Genomic DNA, 23,929 nt, shown 5'->3' with positions numbered 1-23,929 from the left:
TGCATGTGTGTATGTACATAGACATACACATACACTTTGCTTCTAATTCTAATTAGAATTAGGAAAAACAGGTAGTTACAGTCACCATCGTGTATATACAAAGTGCACTTTCATGCTTCAGTCTACATGGTTCTGTCTTTAGGAATTCAAAAATCAACAGCTAATTTATCAAAAGATAGAAAACAGACATCAAAAGATAATAAACTAATGGTCCCACCAACCAGTTCCAAAGCTAATTAGGTGGATAACCTTCAAAGTTTCAACTATCCTGGGTTGTCTCTAAACCATTCCATGAAAAACTTTCTGATCCTCTGTACATAATGTGCTGCAATTATTTGTCACTTACTGTATTGAATGTCCTGGAGACAGATTCTTCACTTCACAAACCTTATCCTACACTACGTCCCATGCTTGGCTCAGTGATTCCCTCCTTCTCTATACCCTAGCGAACAGACTTTTCTAGGTCTGAACCAATTCCTGAAACATTTAAAAGTCAGAGCCACGACATGCTCAGTGAGGTCACACAGAACCAATGATTTCTTTGTTACTTTTTTGGGCCTTTGAAAATCCCTTGATTTTAGCAAATGTCACACACTACACGAGCCACAACATGATAACAGCACTACCTTGAGATTATAACAAACAGGTTATTCGCGTACTTCTCTACTTGGCTTAACCATAACTAAAATTAAAATAATGAAAACATTCTCTTCTAGCAGAAGGACACAGATTTCCCCCTGGCTGCATGTGATCACAGATGGAAAAAATACTATGACAGAAAAAAATCTTGACACAAGGACATACGCCAAACGCACTGCAGTATTGCAGTGCTGGACCAAAAGGGCAAGAAACAACTTAAATAAAGCATAAAATACAGCATCGTACACGAGAAGTTTAAGGCCAGAGAGAGACATCAGAAGGACTGCAAATTAAAACAAGTACAACTTCATTGTAAAAGAAATGCACAGAAAAACAGAGCTTGAAAAGAGATTTGCTTTCTTGTCCAGGATAAATAAGCAACTTCCCCAGTAAAATGCCGTGAATGTATTCAGACTATAAGTTGATTTTGCCCCCTCCACTGCCACAGTAAATGTCCAAACAGAAACCCCTGCTTTGCTGTATCTCTGTAGAAAAGCTCTAACACCATTACTGCACTTCACTGCTGTGCCAACAGCAACAGAGCACTGCTCTCACGAAGGACTTGGAGAGCAGCTGTGATGCTGATGAAGAACCAGTTGCATCCTGGAGTATTTAGGAATGTGAACAGCAGTACCAGATAAACACCAGATCTGCTCCCAGGGGAGACAGAAAAAAAATGAAAGCTGAAAGAAGACAGAAGAACTTTGTTGTTGCTTCCCTCTGCTTTCATGCCACCTTCCCATCCCAGATCAACTTTGACCACATCATATGCTCTTCTCCCTTATCCCCCACTTTGTCATCCCACCAAGCGTCTGCATATAGCTCAGGAAAAGAAAATTCATCTCCTAAGACTGCTATAGGGAGAATCAAAGGAATAAAAGAAGAAAAAAAAAAAAAAAAAAAAAAAAGGAGTAAAAAAAAAATGCACAGTCATACAACATTCCCGTTCTACTCTGCGCTGGTGCGGCCTCACCTCGAGTACTGTGTGCAGTTCTGGGCACCACAGTATAAAAAGGACATGAAACTGTTGGAAAGTGTCCAGAGGAGGGCTACGAAGATGGTGAAAGGCCTGGAGGGGAAGACGTACGAGGAACGGCTGAGGTCACTGGGCCTGTTCAGCCTGGAGAAGAGGAGGCTGAGGGGAGACCTCATCACAGTCTACAACTTCCTCGTAAGGGGGTGTCGAGAGGCAGGAGACCTTTTCTCCATTAACACTAGTGACAGGACCCGCGGGAACGGGGTTAAGCTGAGGCAGGGGAAATTTAGGCTGGACGTCAGGAGGGGGTTCTTCACAGAGAGGGTGGTTGCACACTGGAACAGGCTCCCCAGGGAAGTGGTCACTGCACCGAGCCTGTCTGAATTTAAGAAGAGATTGGACTGTGCACTTAGGCACATGGTCTGAACTTTTGGGTAGACCTGTGCGGTGTCAAGAGTTGGACTTGATGATCCTTAAGGGTCCCTTCCAACTCAGGATATTCTATGATTCTATGATTCTATGAACTGTACTAGCAGCCTGAGAGAGGACTGGTGGGAGAAGACTTTGGCACAGGGTGATGTGGAACTGGGAGGAATAGACAAAAGGGACAAACATCCATAGGAGAAAGTCAGTTCAGCAGACAGGAGTTAAGCTGGAATGAGATCAGAACTAAAGACACAATATTCAATGTACAAAATGACACAAAATTAAAGCACAAAGTTAAAACAGTGCAGAAAGATGGACAGCATTGTCAAATAATAAAAATAAAAATAAAATAAAATAAAAAAAAAAACACTACAAAAGGCTTTACAACAGCAGTTCTCACTAGAGCAAGTCTTAAGGTATTCCTAGTTTTGAATTTCTATTTTCAGCACTGCTATTTCTCACTGCTCTTCCTGCTCAAGACACTTTCCTGTTCTCTACCTTGGAACCTTGGAGCTATGAGAATTTTCACTTAGAAAACCAATCTCTGTAAGTTATGCATTTTGCTTAACACAGATTTCTGAAGCAGAGCAATGTCAGTCCTACCCAGGAGTGCTCCGTAACTTACAAGATCAGCCTCTGTTCATTCTTCTACTGAACAATGGTGCATGCTTCACAATGAAAGCTAAACGCACATGGCCAGCTTGACTGATGTATCTAGTTTCAATCTTACAAAATAACTATGTGCTTCTCCAATACATTTTTCTAGCTTTCATCAGCAGTACTCAAACTACAAGTGTTTTAATCCACAACACATCTAAATGAAACACCTTCACCCATATTTTTTGAAATAGTCCACTCCACAATCAACAATGTAGGACAACCGCAACATCACTCAAGCTCCAAACAAGCTCCCTCCTAAAACAGGCAAGAATGCACAAAAACATACACTCCCTTCTTCCATCAAAACCATGCACTTCATCTGTTTTCTCCAGCACAGTGGTTCTGCATTTGAAATGCAACTCTGAAATGACTTTAAATGACCTTTTTAGTTCTTCAGCCAACAACAACGTAGCGTGAGAGGGAGGCAGCAGGCTGATCCTCTCCTAGGGTGACCAGATGTTGTACTAGTAGCAGAAATGCTATACTTTCCAGAAAGCTGGTCTCCTTTATGCCTGCGTGACCCCATGCTAGCAGTTGAGCCGAGGGGGGAAACATCCCAGAGGCATCCCTGACACGCCGTGCTTTTAGCAGCCATCAGCCAAGACAGCCAGGTCCAGACCCAGACAATTGAGGCAGGTCACGATCAGAAAATTTCTTTCAGCCCGGTACAAAAAGAGGAGCAAGGGAAAAACTGAATTACCAGGCACTGGCTTCTGCTTTTCCCAGTTCAAACCCAGGGCGCACCCTATGATGGAGGTCCCAAAGGTCAGACAAGTCATTTCAACACAGGCTGTTCAACGCAGCCTCAGATCTTTTTACTTCTCCTGGCAGAGCCTGCTAACAGGACTGCTGTTACTGCAACCTGAGCCGTTCAGCCCACGCAGAGGTTACCTCACACTCGATGCTAATCCACCAGGGTGGCAGAGATGCCATGTCAAGAAGGCAAGACTGGCGCAGTGTGTCTCCCCAGGTCTTCAACCCACAGCAGGATGCTGCCTTGGGCTGACAGGCTGACAGGGACCTTAACCTCCAGCAAGACCAGGGGCCCATGAGGAGGAAGAGGAGGAGGAGGAGAAGAAGAAAAAGGCCACCTTGGGGATGACGGTGCCACACGCATGCCAGAGCTATAGGGCCCAGTGGCCACAGCAGTGCCTGGCCCAGGCCCAGACACCCTTTGGCGAACATCTCCCCAGGGACAACCCCCAGACCAGGGCCACTGCAGAGACCAAATTGTCCCCAAGGAAGGGTCGGGCCACCCCAAGGGCTCGGCCGGGGGTCGCCCCGCTGAGCAGGGGTGGCCAGGAGGCTGTCAGGGCAGAGGCAAGGAGGCCGGCCCGAACAAAACACACAGGCGCAGAGAGCCAGACTCTGTTGGAGTATTTTATTTCAGAGCTGCGGGTGGTTTTGGGTGGTGAGTTTCTCATTTCCTCTCTCATCACGACTAACCACAACTGCACAGCCCAGCAGAGCTCCAGCAGGCATGGGGCAGCAGCGTGGGCCCCAGCGGTGCCCAGGGCTCCTCGGGGTGCTGAATTTCCCCCGGGGTGGCCGCCGGCCCACAGGGTGGTGTGGACAGCACACCAGAGAGACAGAGAGAGAGGGAGCTACATTTCGGCTGACCAGCCGGGAGAAACAGAGCACAGAAGGAGCTGGGCAAGGAAGGAGAGGCGTTTCTCTGAAGGAGAGAAAGAGAGAAGGTGAAGGAGTGACACTCAAAAACAGAGAGGGAGAGAGTTGGCAGCTCGGGCCTGGTGGGAGGTTATCTCACAGGGGGGCACCCCACGCGAAGGGGCAGGGGGTTCGGTTACCTTCAGCCTCGATGGAGGAGAGGAGGGCAGCTGCACACAGCACAGCCACCGCCGAGCACAGCACTGTCTTCATTTCTGACCTTTCGGCTCACAACAACATGAATGAATCTGCAGCAGTGGGGGGGAAAAAAGGGAAGAAAGAAGGACATCAGTCGCATGGATTAGAGGCTCGTGTGGGTGTATTCATGAAATATAAAAAAGATGAACCATGGATTTCACTTTGTTCCCTTATCCCCAGCCCCCACCCATGGGACCAGGTTAAAACCTCTAGACTTGAAAGTCGTCCAGAACTGTGACAGATCTGCATGACTAACTGGAGAGTCTAGTCTCACAATAATGTGCCTTTTGTTACTGAAACTTTTCTAATCATGGTAAGTACACAGCTTTGACCTCGTTAGGGTTAATATGATTGTGGAAGTGTGGTGAAGATCCATGCCTCTGCACGGCAGGAGCCAGAAGGGAGCTCCATGACTTCATCGCCGAGTGTGATGATAGCTAATTCAGAGGTCATTTCTGCCTTGAATCAACCAAATGTCTCTTTCAGCTGGGGATTTCATTCGGCTTCTTTTTCATAACTGCTGAAGCACTTAGTTAGCTGGGTTTTAGTGGTCTCAAGGCATCTTGGAAACTGTAATAAAAGTTTTTTTGAGGCATTCTGCCTACAAATGTGCTATTCTTCATTTCTCGAAGGTATGAAATAGATTATACAGAAGTGTGTGTAACACAACTGAAACCTGACACGTCTGTCTAGCCATGATGTTTCAACATCTGATAATTCATTTACACATTCTGAGAGAAAATAGATTTAAAATACACTATAAAGAGCAGGCGGGCGAAAGAGTCTCACAATCACTGCAGGTTGTCTAGCAAAATAGGTGGGATTAGGCAACTTTAATGGCTCGTAGTCACAAGCAGCTATATCTTTTTTACTCTCTATGCTCAAAGTCGTGTCAAACTGCTCCCGATTACTCCAGCAAAACTTCCAAACGATTTTTCTCCTACGTAAGGACCAGTATGTGTGGCCCTCATTACATATGCATATCAGTGTTTCCAAAGTTTGTTTGGTTTTTAGCTCGGGAAGTAGGGGAGGGGTAATTTGTTTGAATAAAGCCATAAATGCATCACATAACATACATCATAATTAGTCTGGAGGAAAGAGAACCCCACAAGCAATTAGGCAACAGATTTTATCATGAAGGTGCCAAGAGCAAAACAAAAGAAAAATACATAAATCATTAGCCATAAATCATAGCAGAAACAGCTGAAGGGGAAAATATTCTTCTGCCATCTAGAGAGCTAACCAGCAAGGCGCATTTAGCAGGCTACCAAAATCCAGGAATGCCTTTCCCGGTTATTGACACTGTGCTTAGCAGTCTTCTGCCGGTCGCCTGCCGGGCAGCTGGGTACACTTGCCTTAGCCAACTAATTATACTACACATAAAATTACCAAGAGCCCAACTAAAAACTAAGCAATCTAAGCAATCATTTCAGTCCAGTGATACAGTGGGGGAACCAAAGAGTAAAATTGACCGTAACGAGTTTCTGACACTAACACAAGGACCAAGGTTAGCATGAGCTTGCTCTGAAAGCTCCAAAATCTTCTCACCACCCTGCGTGGGAAACGGCTGTCCCTGAGCACAGTTTACGCATTCTGCAGTGAGTTTAAGGATCACTTAAACAACGCTTAAAAGGACTTTTGTCCTGGAAATCTTGTGTGGGATTGGAGTGCCATCTTTTGATCCTCCAGAAGAGCAACCAAAATTATTCATCTTGCAAAGGCATCTTGGAGTTCACCACCGCTGCAAACCTACTGTTCCCAATCTACATTTTTCTTTCATGCAGCAAAACTTCTCAGCCAAAGCATTCACTAGAAACACCTCGTTCCCTTCTCTCAGAGACGTGTGAAAGAAAGCCTGGAAGTGCTGGAGGAGAGGTCCTTGAGCTGGCTCAACAGGGACAAAAGCAACCGTAGGAGCATGACTAAAGGCTTCATCTTAAGAAACCACTTTCAAATAAAATAAATAAAAAGTAACACCAGTAGCAGTCCAATCTCACACCAGTTCAGACTACCAAAGGTAAAGAATTTTACAGACCGTGCAGCGAGCAACATTTACCGCTTCCGAGCTGGCAGCAAGACCCTAGAGGACACAGGCAAGCAAACAGACGGGAAAACCCCACGGGCTACCAAAGCCACCAGCCCTGGGAAGGGGCGCAAGGAGAGGGAGCTGCGGGCACCGGGGCAGAGCGCCGGGCTCCAGCCAAAGCCAAAGACACCGCCTCCCCCGGCATTTCGGGACGGGGCCGAGGGGACGGGGTCCCCCGCGTCCCTCCAGGCTGCCAGCAGCCCCCGGCCCCCGCTGTGCCCCCTTCCAGCCTTCCTCCATCACCGCCACCCTCAGCCTACGGAGCATCGCCCGCGCGGTGCACATGGAGCGGCGGCGGAGGGGGGCGGCCGGGGAAGGATGGGGGGTCCCCGCTGCCGGGCAGGCACAGACCTTCGGGGCCGGCTGCGGGGTGCCGGGGAGGCTCGTCCCGCGGTGCCCGCAGCCGTCGGAGCCGGAGGAAAGGAGGAGGAGGAAAGGATGAAGCTCCGGGGGCACCTGGTGGAGGGAGCGGCGCGTAGCAGCGGCGGCTCGCTCGGCGTAGCTCCCGGCCGGCGTGCGGGGTCCGTCGGGGAAGACTTGCCTCCTCCAAGTGGGAAGAGCCTCTTCTCAATCTGCTCCTTAATAGAGGGCTGTTCCCAACGCTCAATTTACCCTCGTAAGCGGTTACGAAACTGCAGGGAAGGTGGACTGCTGCCACCGGATGATATATGCGCCGCTCTGCTCCAGCGAGGGAAGGGGATCCGCTGCTGGAAACTGGCGCATACCTCCGCGCATTCCTGCGGCATGAGGCGGCCGGGCGCCGCGGCAGCGCGCCCGGGGGCAGGGGCCCGGCCCGCCGCCCCCTCCCTGCCCCGCTCCGGCCGAGCGGTGGAAAAACTGAGTCCCGGGGGGGGGGGATAGGAACGGGGAGGGGGTCCCACAGTGACCCTCCCGACCCGCTGTGTAACCAGCGACAGATATATGTTAACACCCCCCAACCCCCCCCCCGCGACGTGTTTCGCCTGGGGGGCGAGCCCTTGCCCCTTGCCCCTAAATGTTGGGAGCCTCGAGCTCAAAGCGCACCCCTCGAAGGCAGGCAGCCCCCCTGGGCTCCCGGGGGTCGCACCGCGGGTGGGGACACGAAGGGAGGGGGACATCAAGAGGGGGGATACAGGACATACAGGACACGTAGGCCCCTGCTGGGAGCTCGCTCCCGCACCCCTTGGAAGAAGGAAAACCAATAAACCACGGGGATCTCCGCGCTCACCCCTTGGGGACGAAGGGAAAAGGGGGCGAGAACGCGGTCGAGGGACGCGGGGTGCTGCCCCCCTGCCCCATACGCCTCCCACCCTATATGCCCCATACGCCCCCCGCCCTATACACCCCATACGCCGCGGGGCTGCGCCATTCGCGGTGCGGCGGCGCCTCCTGGCGGCACGGCGCGGGCACGGCGCTGCAGGTGCGGGAGCGGGGCGGCGGGACGATGATAAAACCGATTAATAGGATAGTAATTACTAGGATTGTAAATAAAATCATTGAATAAAATAATTATCATTATCCTAAATACAAGCAATTCATATATATATGTGTATATATATATATACAATTCACCTGGAAAACAAAATGATAAAAGCTGCAGAAAGGGGCAGATGAAGGTGGAGGGGAGAAATCTTGCAAAACTGAGGAGCACCGACACCTCTGGGAGGTCTGTTTGGAAGAGGTCTGTAAGATTTCAGCAGCGTGTTGGCCCCCGTCAGCTTTTTGCACACACGTGAAGCTCCGAGCAGTCAGGACAGGGTCCAGCTGGGGTGGAAGTGCCCGATAGCGGAGATTGATAGTGTGCTGGAGGAAGGCTCCCGGGCCCTTTTCCGCAGGACTGGGAGATCAAGGACGTGTCGACGGAAGGACGTGTCCCTCCTGAGCTGAATTCAGCTGTCTTCATCGCTGCGGCAGTCCCGCCATCTGCATGCGGACCCACATGCTGAAAAGAAAGTGATAACCAGAAGACGTGCGCTGACATTTCCAGACACTTTGGAAGTGAGTCAGCTGCTCTTAGGGACATGCCACGGCTTCAGCTGTCTGGTATTGATAAAATGTGCTTCCCAAAAGCAGCATCTCCTTCACCGATAAACTGTCAGATGCTCTTGACCTATTGACCCTCTTGCCCAGCTGTTGAGTTGGATTTTTTCCTTCAGCATTTTGGCATAAGGAATTTAATTTCTTCCTATCCAGATCTGATATACGGAAAGGCAGTATTTCTAAGAAATTCATTTTGAGTTTTTAATTTTAATTTCATTTCCTGAGCAAGCATGCCAAGAACACCAATATAAATGTGGTATGTCACGGGAACAATAGCTTCAGAAGAATGGACGTAGGGGCTTGTGAGAAGATATCCTTCCACAGGAAGTGAATTAATGCAAACGAGGTATTTTTTATCACTTGCGCACCAAGACTGCTTTTTATAATGTGCTCTGGATTTCTCCGTCATAGGATAACCAAGATTTTGCATTTGTTAAAATCAATTAATGCCAACAATGAGAAAAGAAGAAAATATGTGTTGTTCCATTTAAAATACAAATCACTCAGAACAATTGTTTTTATATGTATAAACACTTTGCTACTAATGTTACAACTGAATTAACGTGAGCGAAAGTGCTGGAATCAGCGGGTCTGATGGAGGGGCAAGGACCTCACAGCCACCAGTGGGATGATGCATGATGACATATGTATGATGTATATATGACGAGAGCACTCTCCCCCTTCCCTCACAGCTGAGCTTTGCTCAATTTCCTGGAGTGAAATAAGGCTCAGGATGGCAAGAGCAAATAACTCATTGATTCCTAGGGCAGCAGGACTTCATTCTTACCTTTAACTGACCATACTAATCATGCTCCCGCTCATTTACATGCAAAACACACCAACCAACTGCACTGAGAGCTTGTGCTGCCGTATATCACAGCAATTAAAAGGCAAAACGGGTTGTTTTTAATCAGCTCTGTTGCTATGTACATTCATAGTCTGAGTACATAATATGTGATGCAGAAGGCATTTCTGAAATGCATAAACATTTACTAACACTCTCCTGTCTGCTTGTTTCCTAGACAAGTGTTAAACACATTAAGACCATGCACTCCAGCTCTGCCATTTTCTTTGCTCTTTAAACTGAATAAAATGAGACCTTATGACAAATTTAAAAGTAAAAAAATCAAAATATGAATTTGTATTTATACTTTTTAAAATGTTTCCCATTTCTCATGTGGGTATGTGGTAGTGGTTTTGCAGGTATCCAGGGATTCCTTAGAAAATTTGGAATAGTTTGGGGTCTAGAGTAAATTAGGATACTTTGTGCTTCTGGCATTTTTCCTTGTTTCCTCGGGCTGTATTGCCAGGGCAGAATAAAACAGGACGTTCTGCATTTCAGCACTGTAAACCTTGAATATCATTTTCCATGTGGATATCACACTAGATTTTGCTTCTGTGGCTTCCCAACAGCCAGTTGCAGCTGCTTTTATGTACGAACATGATAAATGCCTTTACTCATATGTACGCCAACATATGTGTAAGCTTTACGCAGCAGAAGAATCCAAAAAGTGTCAGCTCCTTGAACATTAAACACTGAAAGGATGCAGCATTTAGTGCTGCTACACGGGCAAAGCTGTGCTGCTACCAGTGCCCTCCATGCACCGACCCCGTAGGTACTTTGCTGGTTTGTCACCGCATCTGTCACCACATTGTATGGGAATTAGGCATTGCCTTAATGCCGTCATTTAGGAGGCCCGTTCTTCCCTTACAACACAAAGGTTGACCTTTTCAGCATGTTGTTTATTCCTTTCTAAATCAGCCATAAAGCCAGTATTGCACGGTATTATATCTGCATCCATCAAATGCTGAAGGAAAAATACATCAAACTGCTTCCTGCAGGCCCTGCCTTCTCTGAGAGATTTCCAGTCAATGGCATGAGAGGAACTCAGCCTGGTGTTTATTTATTTGGATAATTTCACTTCAGAGCTGGTATTCAGAGAGCAGTACTGGTTTGACCTCTCGTAATGAGGAATGGCTTCTTGTACTAACTGCGTTCACAGAGGACTGGTTCTGTCTCAAATCCACTCATTTACTGAAGCAGTGCCCCTGCAGAGTGTTACAGCTATGAAATAATTATCTACCTCACCAGGTATTTTCCATAGCAACTATTTATTAGTTTAATTTCTATAACCGATTGTAGTGGGTGACTACATTGGAAGAGTTGAAGGGTTACCAAATGTAAGGGAGCTCATGGCTATTGAACTTTTATTGTACTTGAATTAAACTCAGACACTTCTGTGTTGTTCTGCAAGTAGCAGCCAGTGGCTGATGATTTTTAAACTTTTAAACAGGCTTTTATAAGACTCCACAATTGCACTAGAAGGCCTGTTCTCTTCTATTTATACCTCTGCATTTGAATGATTTTTTTACTTTCCCAGCTCTGCTTACTTGGTGCCATGATCATTCCTTACTTCCAGAGTATTACACGACGGGAAAAATCGGTTATTTTCTTCATATTATTTATGAATATTATATTATTATTTATATTATCACTTGCAGATGATATTAATCCACAGCAAGGTGTGAAATGGTGCAGTGCCAGGCTCTGAAGCTGAACATTTTGCTAATTCTTCTCAGTACATCTATATCAATAAAATATAATTATATACTGTGACAGCAGGGTCTGTGGTATGTAGGCTTATGGGAAAGGAAAGCTTGTGCCTGCAAGGACAAGACATTCAAAGTTCAAGCTGCATGATCTAATGAGTGACCTGATTACATTGTTGCAGACAAGAGAATAATTAATGATACTGGAGGAATTTTAAGGCTGAATGCCTTGTCATGAGGCTGGCCACTGATGCTGTCCTTCTCTCCCCAAAAGTCACAAAAGGGTCTGAGAGTAGGAAGGGATGCGGCGATTCCCCTGGCTGAGGAGCAGGTTGGAGCTGCCAATGCCCAGTTTGTGCTGCCCTTTCTTCCTGATATGCATCTTTCCACGAAGGTTTAGAGGATTTAAATGTCAGCCCCAAACTTCCTGCAAGTTCAGCAGGACAAACAGTCAAAAGCTTAAATACTTACTAGTGAATCTGATATGAATGCTTGGAACCGTAAGAAATGAGGCTGGAAATGATGCTGAAAGGCCATTTAGTTCATCCCCCATTATTTAAAGTACACTAAGGCTGCAAAGAGAAATCCTCCATACTACTACACTTAGGGAAGCCATTCCTTAATGGCTGGCAATAGCTAATAACTTGTTTTGTCACTATCACAGGAAACCCTTGTTGATGAGCATGGAAATTTTGACCTTTTGTGGGAAAAAAGTCCAGCAAGCAAATCAAGAGTCAAGCACAAGTATTAAAGGAATCTGCCTAGGAATCACCTGTCTGGACATCTATGAACTCCATTCAAGCTAACTTCAGAAAAAAACAAGAAATTTGTTTCTCCTGCACAACTCATAATTGTCTAGAAAATAAGGGGGGAAATACAAGGAGCAAAGCAATGCAGATTTAAACTGCTACTTTTTAATGCAGCCTTGTGGCTGCTGCTTCCCAATATGTTGAATGCTGACAGTTCCAAATACCAGAACATAAGATTTATTTGGATTATAAATAGATGTTGCCCTGTGCTTCAGTATCAGAAGCACTATGTTGTGTAAACAGAAAACAATTGGGTTTTGTTTCTGCTATTAAAGGTTACTTGAAAGCTCCTACCCACACTGTGCTGGCAGCCTTTTTCACCTGTGTCTCTCTCATGCATCAACACCTCCAGAGTTTGCAGAGAGCCTTTGCAGGACACTGTTAAAATGTCTCCTCTTGTGTGCCCTTTCCTCCACTCTCTTGGATGCTTTCCCTCTGGCCTCACTACTGTGTCAGTTTTTAGCCACTCCAGTTTATTGAACATGTCTCATTTCTGGCGCTGTCCTGATTTCTGTTGTGATGTATTCTTGGTCTGCAGAAATGGGCTTGCTGCTAGCTCTTTTTTTATTGTTATTACCAAAACAAAAACAAAAACAAAAACAAACAAAAAAAAAAATTAAAAAAAATCTGCAATCTGCATAGCATTTTTAAACAAACAGCTTTTCAGGTACAAGGTACTCAGTTACACCCTGAAACACCGCTCAGCTTTATTCCATCATGATCCTCTTCCCCAGTTAAGAAGAGCAGCATTTACAGGATGAAGTATCTTTCTTTATGCCAGAAGTATCTGATTGGACCTAATTTTCTAATAAAAACTGCAGAATCTCCTTCTCTAACCTCTGGAAAGGCTGCAAGGGCAGAGGGTGTTGGGGCCTTGCCATCGCAGCTTTGCTGCTCGGTACATTGACTGCACCCATTGCTCTGTCCTGCACTTTGGGTGGCATTCAGCTCTGGGTTAAGACGCTCACATTTAGGTGCCCGCATGTGAACCCAGCACCTAAACTCTCACTGTAGCTGATGAAGACCCAGTTAACAAAACCAGCAGTGCCTGCGCAGCCTGGCCACCCTCCGTCCACAGGGCCTGGCTCAGCTGCTGATGCCCAGGATGCTCTGGATGGCTCCAGGACCAAGTGTAGGCAACTGGATTGAGCACTTTTACTTTCTGTCCCTGGTATTTTTGTCAGCCAAGTCCTTTGTCAGTGACATGCTCTGTAGTCTGCTCATCTAAATACCTACTCATTGGGAACCTGAATGAGACCAGCAAGTGTGCCTGATGTTGATCAGCAGTTTGTTGGATGGTTAGTAGTAGTTTGCAGTCCCTACCCAACTGCTTTTGGCTCTAGACCCGAACAGAGAGGCAAGGATTGTGACAGAGGTTGTGACAGCCTCTCTAAAACACATCATATGCAACTTCCGCTGCTTAGTAACACAGATGACGTGTCTCCTGCTCCATTCCCAAGTGTTGTGACTTCCTGTCAGAAAATGCATTTACACCCCTCAACTAATTAAGCTGAGGTAACCAAAAGTTGCCGTTCCCCTCTTCTTTTCCCAGAAATCTGGACGTATGTTTGAGCGCTAGTTCCAGAAAAAATAAAATCCTTCAGAGCTGTTGTCGTAAGATTGTTTCTATTATTTGTATGGCTTTAATAGAAAAGAATTTCTTGGTATTGCTCTTCTAAAAAATCAGGCTATTTATGTAAATGCCTGAATATGAGCTTAGGAGGCTAACTTTAGGCACTTGGTTCAGAAAATCACCACCGTAGGGAGAAGGTGCACCAGCCTCCCAGTGCCGTGACATGGTGGCCCCAGGGCCACACCCCCCGAGCAGCACGTATTAGCACATCCCACTATATTTAGCAAGATGTGCCCAGCTGTTCCTAAGAGGTCACTGAATAAACCTTGATAACAAAGTTGGCCTGGCTCCTTTGGGGCTTGTAGCTTCCCACTGGGCAATAGAGATCGTTAAGAAGTTTTAATTATATAATTCCCTTTTGCATAGTGTTGCGGCAGATAAGATTGCAAGTATGTGTCAGCCTTTCCATTATAAATTTCAGGTCCCGAGGCATTAGTCATCCAGAGTAAGTGCTCATGTGGAGATGAAACAACGTGGAATCATTTTGATACTAAATAAACAGAGATAATTCAACTAGTTAAAGAGCACGTTTGTAGCTTAAAGGTCCTGCAGAAATCCCAGCCTCCTCCTTGCACTCCTGCAGGAACAGGAGCTGCTCAGGGGGATTGGGAGCCACCTATTTCAGCAGGTGGGGCAAGCTCCGGCAGCGCTGAATCTCCCTCCCTCTCTTTTTCCACAAAGCATCCGTGAATATCTATGCATAACATTACTGTCACGTTGATGAGAATGAACCCAGGAGATTTGCATGAACGTGCTTAGAGGGATCTTCATTTGGTAGTACAAACATCAAGGGCAGATCGCATACTTCAGTTCCTGCACAGCCCAGTTTTCTTAGTAAAAATGGAAAACTTCTGTGGAAAATGAAAGACAGCCATCTACAAGTATTTAATTTTTTGCTGCTGTTTCAGATTTTGTTAAAACTGGACAACAAACCACATGTCTCTTTCAACCCTGAGAAAGTTCTCTACCAAATATTTAATACAAATAAATTAAGACAGCACAAGCTGTTTCTGGGTCTTTGTGGCAGCTGACACACTTATAAAGCACATATAAAGCATCTCCACTGAATACCTCACTGTTGTTTTCAAGGAAAACTTTCCTCTGCTGTTGCTGGTGCACAGGGAGCTGCATCTGTAGCTGAACCTCACAGGCAGCCTTGAGAAGAGAGTTATTTCTTAATATAGCTCTAATGATAGAGAAACTTTTTTGTTAGACTGATATATCACAAGACACACTACTCCTATTTTACTTCTCCATTAGCTATCAAACAAGTATTGATCGCAGAGGAACAAGAGCACCTATTCTGCAATACGCTTTATGAAGCAATACTGTAAAAATTCAGTCACCTCATTTGGTGTTTTTAACAATTATATTTAGGAAGTTTTAAATCAGGTATCTCTAAACCTCCCAGCCTCCTGTCTTCTTTTCCGCTGTAGCTTCTTCCAAATTCTGCTATATGTAAAGCTTATAAATCATTTGAACTTCCTTGATCATTCCTTTCCTGTTTATTTCCATGACCACCAGATATCATCTTGTCTTCCTGCAACCAGCAAAGATTTGACAAGACAGGGGACAGACAGTTTCTCCAGAAAAATTTGGTTGTAACAGTAAAATATTGCAGAGGAATAGGAAAGATAATTACAAACAGGAGAAGAAAGATCCTTACCATTCTGAAAGTTCAGATTGGTGGGCTGGAAACTCATAGACAGAAGCACTTTAGAAAAGGACAGACTCATCCATCTTCAGCAGTTTTCTCTAGGACTCTGCAGGCTATCTGCAATGGGAAAGAATATTTTGGTCACAGGCAGTGGCAGTCCCAGTGGAGCTGAGACCAGGACTGTCAGGCTGGGGACTGCACAGGAGACAGACTTCCCTCAAGTCCCTCATCAGTCCTATGAGTGAATTGAGCTTCCCACAACAACACGGGGATCTTGACCACGTAGTTGTTGCAGGGAGGATTGTACCTTATTGAGAAAACCGAGAAAAAGCCTGTGATCAGTTCGCCTAATAGAAAACCATGTGACCAACAAGAATAAATGTTGAGAAATATTGAGACAAGACCAAAATGTATCTGACAGCTTGTCTGCACTGCCCACTGAGCTTGAAGTCTTGAATACTCACATTGAGAAAACCAGCACAGCACAGCCAAGGGATCCTTCTCAGGCTGTGTTTCTGGACTAGCCATTATTTTTCCAGCAGTTCTGACTGAGTACTGTAAAAAATAAGTGAAAGGGCTCAGGCAAGTTAGATTAAAAGGTGTTATTATTAAAAGGAACTTAAAAAAAAAAAAAATCACAAGTATGCACATGAAAGTTATGTTGGTTCTGACTTACTCATCACCTACACACCTCACTTAGGGTCAAGTCAGGTTGATCAGATTGATTTCACATGTCTTTGATTCATGCTGGCAACTGTGAAGCTCAATCTCCAGCTCTTTCATTTGTAATGAAATGGGGAAAGAATGGGAGAATAAGGACGTATAGCTTCCAAAAGATGCCAAAATAAATTCAGCATGCCTGCTTCTTGTTCAGAGCAGCAATACCCAATGTAAGCAACATTAGAAAAAGTGGTACTTTTACTCTAGGATTGGGGGAAAAAAAAAAAAAAGAAAGAAAAAAAAAGCATAGACAAGATCATACACTTAGGAGATCTCTGGTGTTTTCCTCTGAGTTTGTGAACATTTTTTTCATGCTGTCTTTTAGGAAGCTGGTGCTGTGATATTGTGTATTATTAGTCATCAGACTTCTACTGGGGAAATGTTTGTGTGCGCCAGGCCTCTTGGGTTTATACATACCTTCAGCAGCCAAGAAAACGCAGCCCGGGGCACAGTTCTAGGAGTAGATAGTTCTGAGCCATCTTCCTGATGGAGAAAGTAAAACATGGTCTGTACGTCTGGAGTCACAGAAAGGGATGCTTAAACTAGAAAAACAATTCTTTGGATTTAATTTTGATGTTTCATCTGTCTGATTACAATTCAAATATCCACTTCTCTTACAGTAGCATGAACTATTTTTCTGTTCTGCCAAAGCTGGCACACTAGTAAGCTTTCTTTGTTAAGCTTAAAACTATGCAAACTTAACAAGTTAAATAATGAAAAATAGGGTGGCAGAGATGGCGTACTCATCACTTATCCAGCAGAAGGCATTCTCTGTATTTTCGGGGTGACATTTGGAATAATCCAGCTCAGTGGAGCCCAGGACAGTGTTCTCTGTCCTCAACTCCAAGAGGCTTTCCCATCTTCTCAAGTGTAACCGCCAAAATCATAGCTACCATTCCCAATAACATGAAAAACTAAAAATAAAGGTTATGTGAACTAGTGGTTCCCATTTTGGGAAACAGAAAATACTCTGCACATAAATCAAAACCAGGGCTGCAGTAAGGTAGCAATATTGCATATCAGCTTAATGCCTAGCTCCAGAAAATACTGATGGAAGGGCAGTAACAACAGGCTGAACAGAGGACAGGCATTTCCCTGCTCACCTTCAGTGGCCCATGGGCTGCTCCCACCACTGTGGATCTCCTACGGGGGCATCAGCCCAGCACCAGGACCACGATCCCCTCTGTTACAAGAGTGGCCAAGCCAGGCACGTTGTTGTTTAAATAGCGATTCCCTTGCCCTCGTTGTTGGCCTTCAGTGCTAAACATTTCCCTCGTGCCTGGCTTTGCTTTGACTTCCGAAACAGCTTTTTGTCAGCAGGCAGCTTCTGGCTCGGTTGCAGTTAACACCAGCAGGCTCAGTCTATAAATCCAGGTGACGTTGCTGCACAAAGACCTCTCTGCTGGCTTGCTTTGCGCTGCTCCACCAGCAAAGCTGCTGCAACAGCACCGCTCACAGCTGCTGAGCTGAAAGAGCAAGGAAGGCTCCATGCTCTGCTAGGTCGCACACAGAAATGCACGCTTCACTGCCTACCTGATAACAGGATCTTTTTTATGCTATCTATTTTTATGCTAATTTATGCTATTTTAAAACAGATTCCCACACCCCAAACACTGCATAGAGACTACCATTGAGGGGTATTTTCCCCTCACACACCTTTTGAAGATCTTTTATTCTGCTCAAGTTCAGAGCGTAGTGCCTCTTCCCTTCCCGGTTGCCTCAAGTTTACAAGCATATTCTGGTTCTCCAGGAGAGCAATGAAAATTTCTCAAACAATTTAATCCAGAAGAGGCTTAAAATAGCACTGTCACGGGAAGCTAGATTTTTGTGCTCACTGTCACATTTTGGAAGACCCACTGTTTCTTTGAGACAATGGTTTTTTTTTTTTTAGAAGCTTTATTTGTTGCACAGACAACATCAGACTAACAAGGACATAGAGGGGAAACAGATGAGTGTTTGTTATTGTAGACGGCAGCAACAGATGGAGACACTGACTGGAATTCTGAGATTCCACCCCTGACATGTGCCTCTCACCTCCCTGGACTATTAAAAAAAAAAATTCCACACATGGAATCGCACAGTGATCTCAGAGAACAATGCAATATATGCTGTGAGAATGGCGTTTCCAAAATACACCCTTCTGGGATATGGCCCAACATTTCATTTCCACCTCAGAATGTGGGATAAGATTCAAACACTTTTGAACGCTGCCCCTGCCAGTTATCTGGATTGTTTGCCTTCAGACAATCAAGACAAGTTCAAGCACACACAATGAAGCGCAGGTAGGTAGCAACTTGACAGCAAGACTACAAAGGTACATTGTGCTTAGGAACATAAAACCTAGCTGGGATGCTCAGCTAACACTAGTTCTCAGAAATGCTCTTCCTCAGTAATTGCAGTAAGAGGCATGAGGGCAGCTTTTAAGTGATTCTCATGTCACCCACCAACTTAAAGATGCTTCCTAGAAGCAGCTTTTTTTATACCAGGCATTCCCACTAACAGCATTAGCTACTTCAGATATAACAGTTGTTCCTAAATACACAGTAACAGCCAATAGTTACTCCTGGTTATCCCTGGGAAATCTCCCAGCAGCTGAAGTTGTTAGCAAAGATGCAGAGTAATTATCAAATCCTCAACATTAACTTCCATGTACATTTAGTCTAATTCCAATAATTTATTTCCAGATTAATTTGCTCCACTGAAGCAAGAAGATAAAATTCCTGTAATAAAGACAAGGTATTATTTTCTCATGAGGATTCAGGGCATTTAACTCACCTTCAAAGCACTAACATACTCACAATTCAGTTATCTGCATACTGATCAACTCAATGTACATTTCCTGGAAGTAAAATCACTCTAACAGAGAATACACAGTACAGACCACACCACCTCAAAGCAACATAAGAACTGCTTTATTGATTGCAGTTAACATGTTACAATTAAATTATGATTTCAAGCATTAAGCCAGGTGCTTATAGTAAATATAAGCTGCCATCATAGTCACGTGGAATTGGACGAAGAGATGCTAGTCACTGGGACATCTTGAACTGGAGTCATTTCTGCTTCTTGGGCATTGAAGCTACCATCAGCTCATAAAGAACGTACCCTGTTCCTGAAGAAAGAAACAAAAAAAAGATTTTCAAAATACTAAGAAGAATTTCTTTCAAGTCAGCTTGCCCTTCCCAGTTTGTTCCTATAGAAAGATTTACAATAAGCAATTTGTGTTTCAGTAAAAAAATAAATAAATAAATCTCTCCACAGACCATACAAAAAAAAAAAAAAAGGCATAGAAATAAAGAAAAAAGTAGGGAGAGGCATGTTTGCAGAAACTACATAGATGATAATAAAGCAATGGTTACTCATTCTTAAGGTAAATGAACAGAAAATCCTTTGGATATCAGTATAGTTAATTACAGGTTATTACAAAGCCATGTAACAAGCAACAAATAAGTTGCTTATTACATATAAATATAGGCAGTACCATGAAGTTTGGATATATTCTGCTTGTTTTCACAGCACGTGAAACCTCAGTAATTCAAGTATCACCTAACACTTAAAAGAGTCTAACTAGTGAGAAAACTGGTATATGTATGTGTTATAACTACATTTTAGTCCTTTTCAGAGTAAGTTTTCTTAGTTATTTGTGCTTTGTCTAACATTTTTACATGAATTCTGAAGGAGTATTCAGCACATTGTACTATTAGTAAGGGTGGGGGGAAGGTTTCAGATGAGAAGCCAAATTTGAGAAAACAAATACATAGTAGGTCCAAAGTTTTTTCTTCTCTGCATACATTTTACATATTCTAAAGAACAAACTTAAGAAGACAAATAACTAATTTACAGAGGAAGTGTCCGTCATGTTGGAGATAATACCAAAAAAGTATTTTAGTATTAGCAGGTTGGAAATTGTACTAAAGCATAAATGTTTTAGTATTAGCCTTACCAAAAACCGTGAGACCCATGGTGACTCTATACAGCAGCCCATCCATTGCACCACCTTTAAGATACACTGGGAGGCCATTATCCTCCTAATGGAAACAAGGGACAAAATGAAACTATTTAAATACAGTTCTTCCTATATTGTGTTAACGTAACTAGAATTACCTGGAACAAGGATTATTTCACAAAATTATCTTCACTACCCACAAAAGACTGAAAATCTTTAAAACCCCATTTAGATTCAGCCTCGTCTTTCAAGTTTTCACTCTGCTATCAGGTGAACCACTTGCTATGCAGGTGTAGTAATGGTGTGCATGTTCATTTCTAAAACAGTGACCAGCATATGCTTAAACACTTGAGACACCGGCTGCCAGCCCCTTCAGGCCCACAGGTTACAATTTCCACCCCTAGGAACTTCCCATCAGCTTTCAGAACAGTCAGGCCTCACTATAAGGAACAGGAAGGCAAGGGGAGGAGCCTCTCTGTACTGTTCCTGCTATCATACAGGAAACTGTTCTGCTCAACCTGAAGTGAAACTCCCTGGACACTGGATCCACGTGATCTTAACCCTTGCTGGCATGTTTATGCTGCTCTGGAATTCTAGCCTGCCTCTAGTGCTAGTGATACACAGCTCTGTCCAGCTGAACTTGCTGCTGCACAAGAAAGGAACTAGAGAAAGAAACAATTCTTGGCCAGACAGGTGATTTCTACATGTTATGTAGAAACATAATAACTAGCAGAAACAGAATCTCTGACCCTCCCCATCATCAACATCCTGCTTCTCTCTAGCTGTCATTGAACACTACCTGCTCTTCAGGTAGTGTCCCATCAAAAATGGCCTTCTCTTTCAGGTGAAAGGAAAGCAACAAGACACAAAAACTATTAAAATGTTAAACTATTAACACATTTCCCCCTTTCATGTTCCTAAATTCAGTCTCATCTACCCTCAATATGAAACTATTGCTCCAGGTTAAGGCACGTAGTTATGAGTATGCTCTTCAGTATCCACTGCTTCTGGATTTGCAGAACCACTAGTTCTCACTAGGTGGCCTACCAATCAGGACGAAATGCATTCAGAAACGATTTTTAAATATTCAGTATTTTTCTAGGAGGAAATCCAGTTCTCTAAGACTTTCTGCGTTTTCATAACTGGAAAATATCATAACTAGAAAATATAATAATGTCACATCCTCATTATGGGGCTCAAAGACAACGTACGTGCATGATTAAGTTTGATTTTTCAGTATAGTTCTGTTCTCTCACTCTTGATCTTTATTTGTTCATAGTACCTACTTCTCCTGTCCATTTCAGAGTATTCTGTCATATTCTGTACAGTACCAACTACGCATAGAAACTTTATTCTTTATAAACAATATATATGCAATTACAATCTACCAAAACCTTGCTAGTCTACAAGGTGATACACCGTTCACTCAATACCTGGAAAAGCTTCTGCTTCTCAGGAACTCTGTTTTCAAGCTGCCTGCGTGAAGCAGTGCTTATGGTCCTCTGGGAAATTTGACGAAGGCTCTAAAATAAAAGATAAACAGCATTTTAGGAACAGTGGATTTTTTCAGCTATAACCACAATGGGATGGAAGTGAAGGGGGCCGCTTCAGGGAAAAGAAAAAAAAAAAAAAGCTTCACCACAAAACACTGATTTGAAATTCAGTAAATCCTCCAAGAGACTACTTAATGGATGGATTGACTGGCTAGCTAAAAAGGAAAAACTCAAAACAACTACTTTCAGTAAGAAACAACAGATTTACAGGTCTGCACCATATAAGTCTTCTATGTTAGCACCCTTTGGGGAGAAAGATCTCATCCCCAGCCCCCTCAGACCTCAGTTTTGGGCACCATTTGCTGTGACTGCCCCCTGACTTTTAAATACAGCACTGGGAGCTGTATTTAGGACAGGTGTGTTGGTGCAGACGAGCATCTTCTCTCGCAGCTGCAGCTCAGCAGCTAGCAGCCTGCACAAGAGCTGACTGACCTTCAGAGGGCTGCAGGAGGCAATGTTACCTGCACAGCTCACAGACGCTCAGCCGGGACGTGAAATTCCTGCTGCAGAATTGCAGAGGTGCTCAGGACAGGCCACCACAATGAAATCCTTCTGGTGGCTCAAGGTCTGCCACGTCTCAAAATTAAGACTCAGCTGAACCTTTCAGTAATCTCTATGCTTTCACCAGTGTCCCCCAAAAAGAGGAGGATCTCCCTCTTCCCCCACGAAGTAACACCACCACCACCACCCCTACAACGACCACCGCTGCCAGGGGGCAGGCAGAGGGATGATGCCGGCTCTTCCCTCGCCTCCCACCCCACACAAACACACACCACAACCTCTCCCTTTTAAAAACAGTAAAGTCACAGCAACGGCCTAGACCCAGCGAGGAAGCCGCGGTGCCTCCAAGCGCTGGGGACCGCTCACTAGGTGGGGCGAGCGGGATGGGACCCGAAATGGCAGCGGGACCTCCACCTGCAGCTCGCCCCCAGCGCCCAGGGGAGCCCCCTGCCCCTTCCCCCGTGCCGTGCCGGGCCCCTCACCAGCAGGCTCCGCCACATCGCGGCTCTTGGTCCCGTCACCTCCCGGCAGCAGCGGCAAGGGCAGCGGAAAGGGAGGCGGCCCCGGCGGGAAGCGGCCGGGCCCTCAGCACCGCCCTGCCGCGCACAAAATGGCGGCCGCCGGCGCTTGTGGGTGGGAGGGGGAAAGTGATGGAGCCGAGGGTTTTCTCGGTCTCCTCTAGGTCAAAGCTGGCCCTCGGTGAAATTAGCGCTGCAGGCCGGCGCGATGAAGATTTTGTTAAAAAATTTTGGACCTGCAGAGGGTCGGAAGGGTAGCCTGGGAGAGTACCATACTGACACCCTCGAGCGTGCCCCATCCCTGGGGGTGTTCAAGGCCAGGTTGGATAGGGCGTTGGGCAGCCTGGTCAGGTGGGAGGTGACCCTGCATATGGCCAGGGATAGAATTAAACAATCTTTAAGGTCCTTTCCAACCCAAACCTTTCCAGGAGTCCATGATTCAATGATGCTACTGGGGGCAAGGTGCTGAGGTAGCCTCAGCTGTGCTCAGTCCCAGTCAAGTGGCTCATAGGCTCCTTGGGATAAACACAACATCCCTCGTCGAGCTGCAACACATTGGAAGAACAATACTAAAGCACATACCACCCACTTCCTCAAACTTTATTAGTAGCAAGGATACTGAGTATTCTACATGCGAAAATAAATAAATAAATAAAACCCAAGTTCACTTTCACGATTTACAATACACAATCAGAGACAGTGAGGTAAAAAGCCAGATTTGTATGAAACGCAAGCCTATTTGAACCTAAAGGAAGCAGCTGTTTGCCCTTTAAGTAAGCCCTCTGACAAGCCTGTTCTCTGCATTGTAGATCAGTCCCTGTAACTTCATCTTCTCGCGCTTCAGCTTGACCCTGAAATACAGTGCTGTTAGGAGCACTACTCGGTGGTTTTGCTGCAGTTGCAGTGCACTCCAATTTTGGCATTACACTGCTTTTCGCACTGGTGCCAAGCCTCATGATGAATAACGTCTGTCAAAGACAGCAAATCAGTGTTCAACCTAGTATAGAAATAACAAGGATCATATCTCAAAGCACAGCACTTCTCAGTCTGATGAGATGCCCCAGAAAGAAACTATTTAAAAATGCAAAAATGTAGGGATATTTATAGATACAGCCTTAGCTGAGTATGAAATTTAAAATACCTTTTAGATAGCATAGTCAGAGAAAAATGAAGTGTTGTAAAAAAATAACTTGGATGAATTATTTAATAAAGTTTCCAAACACTCAAGCAGTGTATTATAGAATAACACTTAGAATACATTACTACTACTGTAAGATAGATTTCCATTCATTATTCTTGAAATCTTTCAGGAGTGCATAATTCATATTCTGGTTATTATATACTTGGTTTTAAATTTTAAATGCTGGATT

The 23,929-nt window shown here is 44.8% G+C and overlaps 2 protein-coding genes across 2 annotated transcripts in view; both read right to left on the bottom strand.

Annotated features, from left to right (window-relative positions):
• The window catches only part of COL12A1 (collagen type XII alpha 1 chain), a 97,005-nt gene extending 89,775 nt beyond the window's left edge, over positions 1-7,230 (bottom strand). Inside the window, exons 1-2 of the mRNA XM_084285386.1 lie at positions 7,110-7,230; positions 4,510-4,617 (exon numbers count right to left, since the gene is read on the bottom strand). Coding sequence (XP_084141512.1) covers positions 4,510-4,582 — 73 coding nt within the window. The 5' untranslated portion in view covers positions 4,583-4,617; positions 7,110-7,230. The remainder of the gene's footprint in view (positions 1-4,509; positions 4,618-7,109) is intronic.
• An 11,701-nt stretch (positions 7,231-18,931) lies between these two features.
• COX7A2 (cytochrome c oxidase subunit 7A2) lies at positions 18,932-22,649 on the bottom strand. The gene is made up of 4 exons (XM_084283798.1): positions 22,524-22,649; positions 21,421-21,510; positions 19,985-20,069; positions 18,932-19,153 (listed from the first exon to the last, which is right to left on the bottom strand). Exons 1-4 carry the CDS (start codon positions 22,539-22,541, stop codon positions 19,095-19,097), a joined length of 252 nt encoding a protein of 83 aa, XP_084139924.1. The 5' UTR covers positions 22,542-22,649; the 3' UTR covers positions 18,932-19,094.
• Between the last annotated feature and the right edge of the window lie 1,280 nt (positions 22,650-23,929).

This window comes from Netta rufina (genome assembly GCF_964035555.1).
Source record: "Netta rufina genome assembly, chromosome: 3".
NCBI classification, from domain to species: domain Eukaryota; kingdom Metazoa; phylum Chordata; class Aves; order Anseriformes; family Anatidae; genus Netta; species Netta rufina.
This window is presented reverse-complemented; position numbering and strand designations above follow the sequence as displayed.

Excerpts from the sequence above, each read along its gene's own strand:
- COX7A2 (XM_084283798.1), bottom strand. Across the intron at positions 20,070-21,420 it reads AGAAGCAGAAGCTTTTCCAG|GAGGATAATGGCCTCCCAGT; the intron begins GTATTGAGTGAA and ends TGTTTCCATTAG. Across the intron at positions 19,154-19,984 it reads CATGGGTCTCACGGTTTTTG|GAACAGGGTACGTTCTTTAT; the intron begins GTAAGGCTAATA and ends TTCTTTCTTCAG.